Source organism: Coffea arabica, chromosome 11e, assembly GCF_036785885.1.
Source record: "Coffea arabica cultivar ET-39 chromosome 11e, Coffea Arabica ET-39 HiFi, whole genome shotgun sequence".
In the NCBI taxonomy this organism is placed as follows: Eukaryota; Viridiplantae; Streptophyta; class Magnoliopsida; order Gentianales; family Rubiaceae; genus Coffea; species Coffea arabica.
The window spans coordinates 49,383,208-49,386,619 of record NC_092331.1 but is presented as its reverse complement, the minus strand read 5'-3'; the positions used below and the strand labels follow the sequence as shown (position 1 = coordinate 49,386,619).

The 3,412-nt window shown below is 37.0% G+C and overlaps 1 protein-coding gene across 1 annotated transcript; it reads left to right on the top strand.

Annotated features, from left to right (window-relative positions):
- Positions 1 to 1,258: 1,258 nt before the first annotated feature.
- Positions 1,259 to 2,343, top strand: LOC140021340 (uncharacterized mitochondrial protein AtMg00810-like). The gene is made up of 2 exons (XM_072072099.1): positions 1,259 to 1,525; positions 1,621 to 2,343. The coding sequence occupies exons 1-2, from the start codon at positions 1,259 to 1,261 to the stop codon at positions 2,341 to 2,343; spliced, it is 990 nt and encodes a 329-aa protein (XP_071928200.1).
- Positions 2,344 to 3,412: the final 1,069 nt, after the last annotated feature.

Sequence of the window (3,412 nt, the reverse complement as noted above, 5' to 3'; positions counted from 1 at the left end):
TGGAGAGCATCACACAAGCTGCAACTTGTGCACACTGATGTTGGAGGACCTCAGGCAACTCCATCTTTGAATGGTAGTAAATACTATATTGTTTTTATAGACGATTATACCAGATTTTGCTGGATTTATTTTCTCAAATCCAAAGCTGAGGTTCCTAATATATTTTGGAAGTTTAAAGCTTTTGTGGAGAATCAAAGTAATTGCAGTTTGCGCATAATAAGGTCTGACAATGGGAAAGAGTACAAAAATGAAGTCTTTGACAAGTTTTGTGAGGAAACAGGTATTGAACACCAACTCACAGCACCTTACACTCCACAACAGAACGGTGTAAGTGAGAGAAAAAATCGGAGCATCATGGAGATGGCGAGGTGTATGCTATATGAAAAGGAGTTACCAAAGAAGCTTTGGACAGAAGCTACAAGTACAGCAGTTTTTCTGTTAAACAGGCTGCCAACTAAAGCTGTATAAGGAAAAACACCGTTTGAAGCCTGGTTCGGTTACAAACCAGATTTACAAAGTCTGAAAATTTTTTGTTGTCTCTCTTTTTCTTATGTGTCTCAGGTGAAACGATACAAACTTGATAAGAAAGCAGAAGCAGGTATTTTTGTTGGCTATAGCAGCACTTCCAAAGCTTATAGAATTTTCCAACGACAAAATGGGAAAATTATTGTAAGTCGAGATGTCAAATTTATGGAAGATAAACAATGGAGTTGGGAGGAATCATTAGAAAAGCAGGTGCCAGTATATTCACATCATCTTGATGACAATATAGATGATGTCACAATTCATGGCACAAGATCTCTATCTGATATCTATGAAAGAAGCAATGTTGCTGTTTTTGAACCTGCAAAATTTCAGGAAGCAGAAAAAGATGACAAATGGATTGATGCTATGAGAGAGGAGCTGCGTATGATCGAGAAAAATGGCACTTGGGAGTTGGTAGACAAACCTCAAAACAGAAAGATCATTGGAGTGAAATGGGTTTACAGAACCAAATTCAATGCTGATGGTTCTGTGAACAAACACAAAGCCAGATTAGTTGTGAAGGGGTATAGTCAAGTTTTTGGGGTAGATTTTTCAGAAACTTTCGCTATGTTGTTGGTCTTGGCTGCACAAAAAGGTTGGAAGCTTTACCAGTTGGATGTAAAGTCAGCCTTTTTAAATGGTTATCTTCAAGAAGAAATCTATGTTGAACAACCAGAGGGATTTCATGTTAAATGACAGGAGGAGAAAGTTTACAGATTAAGGAAGGCTTTATATGGCCTTAAGCAAGCTCTCAGGGTCTAGTATAGCAGAATTGACAATTATCTTCAAAGTCTTGGATAAAAAAATTGTTAAAAGTCCAAGTGAAGCCACTTTATATGTGAAGAATTCAAATGCTAGCTTAACTATAGTATCTGTTTATGTTGATGATCTACTTGTTACAGGAAGTAATGAGAAACTAGTGAATGAATTTAAAGCTGAGATGTTCAAAACTTTTGAGATGACAGATCTCGGTTTATTGACCTACTTCCTAGGAATGGAGGTAAAACAAGGTCATGATGGAGTCTTCATATGTCAAAAGAAGTTCACAAAGGAAATTCTTAAGAAATTTCATATGAAAGACTGCAAAGGAATCAGTCAATGAATCAAAAGGAGAAGTTTAGCAAAGAAGATGGAGCAGAAAAAGTTAATAAAGGGCTATACAGGAGTCTGATCGGCTGTTTGATGTATCTCACAGCTACAAGACCGGATATAATGTTTGCAGTAAGCTTAATGTCAAGGTTTATGAATTGTGCCAGTGAAGTGCATTTTGCAGCTACTAAATGTATTTTAAGATATGTCAAAGGTACAACAGATTATGGCATTAAGTATTCTTGCCGTCATGATTTCCAGCTCCAAGGATTTTCTGACAGTGATTGGACAGGTATTACTAAGGACATGAGAAGCACAACTGGTTTTTGTTTTAGCTTTGGTTCAGGTGTTTTCTCATGGAGTTCAAAAAAGCAAGATGTGGTTGCTCAAAGTACAGCAGAGGCAGAATTTATTGCAGCTAATACCACGGTGAACCAAGCAATTTGGATTAGAAAATTACTTGTAGACTTGCACATGAATCAGATTGAGCCAACAAAGATTTTTGTAGATAATCAAGCTACTATTGCAATCTCAAAGGATCCGATTTTCCATGAGAAAACAAAGCACTTTAATATCAAGCTGTATCACTTAAGAAAAGAACAGAGAGCAGGTGAAATCAAGCTGATTTATTGCAATACAAAGGAACAGATTGCATATTTGCTGACTAAAGCCCTTTCAAAAGCAAGATTTGAAGAATTGAGAATCAAGTTAGGTGTTTGCAAATACTAAGGCAAGGAGGAGATTTGTTGGAGATGTGCACATGTGCCTTAGTCTGCAGAACAAGTCTTTAGGAATGTTTTGTTTGTTGCTTATTTTTAGGAAATCAGTTGCATATGTTTAGGAGCAGTTATAATGTAGTGGGTTATGCTTAAAGGTCATGTGAACATGGTTGTTATGTCATGTGAACATGGTTGTTATGTTTTTTTTTCTTATATATACATTCAACAATAAAGAAGTAGATGTACACTTCCAAATACATCAAAAATCTAAACAACAGTATATTTCCCTGATAATGAATAAGGCCATACCACCTTGTCTTTTCCCCTATAGCTACTTATTGGTATTCTGCTAATTCTCTTGCAGTCTTTTTCATTCAGTAGAGTTCTCATCATTGACATGTTCCATTTTTCATCCTTGATGATTTCCTGCACTCTTTTTATTTCATAATTTGGTAGTCTAGTAGTTGATACTTTCCCTTTTCCTCTGTTTGGAATCCATCTATCTTTCCAGTCCCCTACTCTTTTTCTAGCCCCTCTCTTCAATAAATCCATGGCACTACTGATGCTTTTATATATCCAAGAATCACTGCTTTTGATAGAGCGGTTACTTGGCACAGTTTGCACTGTTATTTTGTCCTAATTTTGGCTATTTATTGTGCTAAATATTGAGATTTAACTCATATTTCATATTTGTATGAATTATAGGTGGTCGACATTAAAAATAATCTCTTGAGGCAAATTTACAGAAGACCCTTCGTCTCAGAGCGTGGCCACGCCAGAAAAGATAGACGTTATCGAAAAGTCGGACCCCGGTCCACGTGAACCTGGAGCGTGGGATCAGAGCCCCTTAGGCAAAAGCCTCTTCCTGGGAGGAAAACTACTGACGGCGGCTATAAAAAGGAGGAAAAAGCAAGATTCAGGGGATGACTACTTAAGCTTTAGATTTACTTTTTGCAATTCGGGGTCAGACGCTTCTTCTTTGCTGTTGTTTTTATTCGGCCGAAATTAGATTAGCTTTTCATCTCCTATTTCCCTAGTGGTCAGATATTGGAGATTTTTCTTGTTGGCTTTTGGCCTGG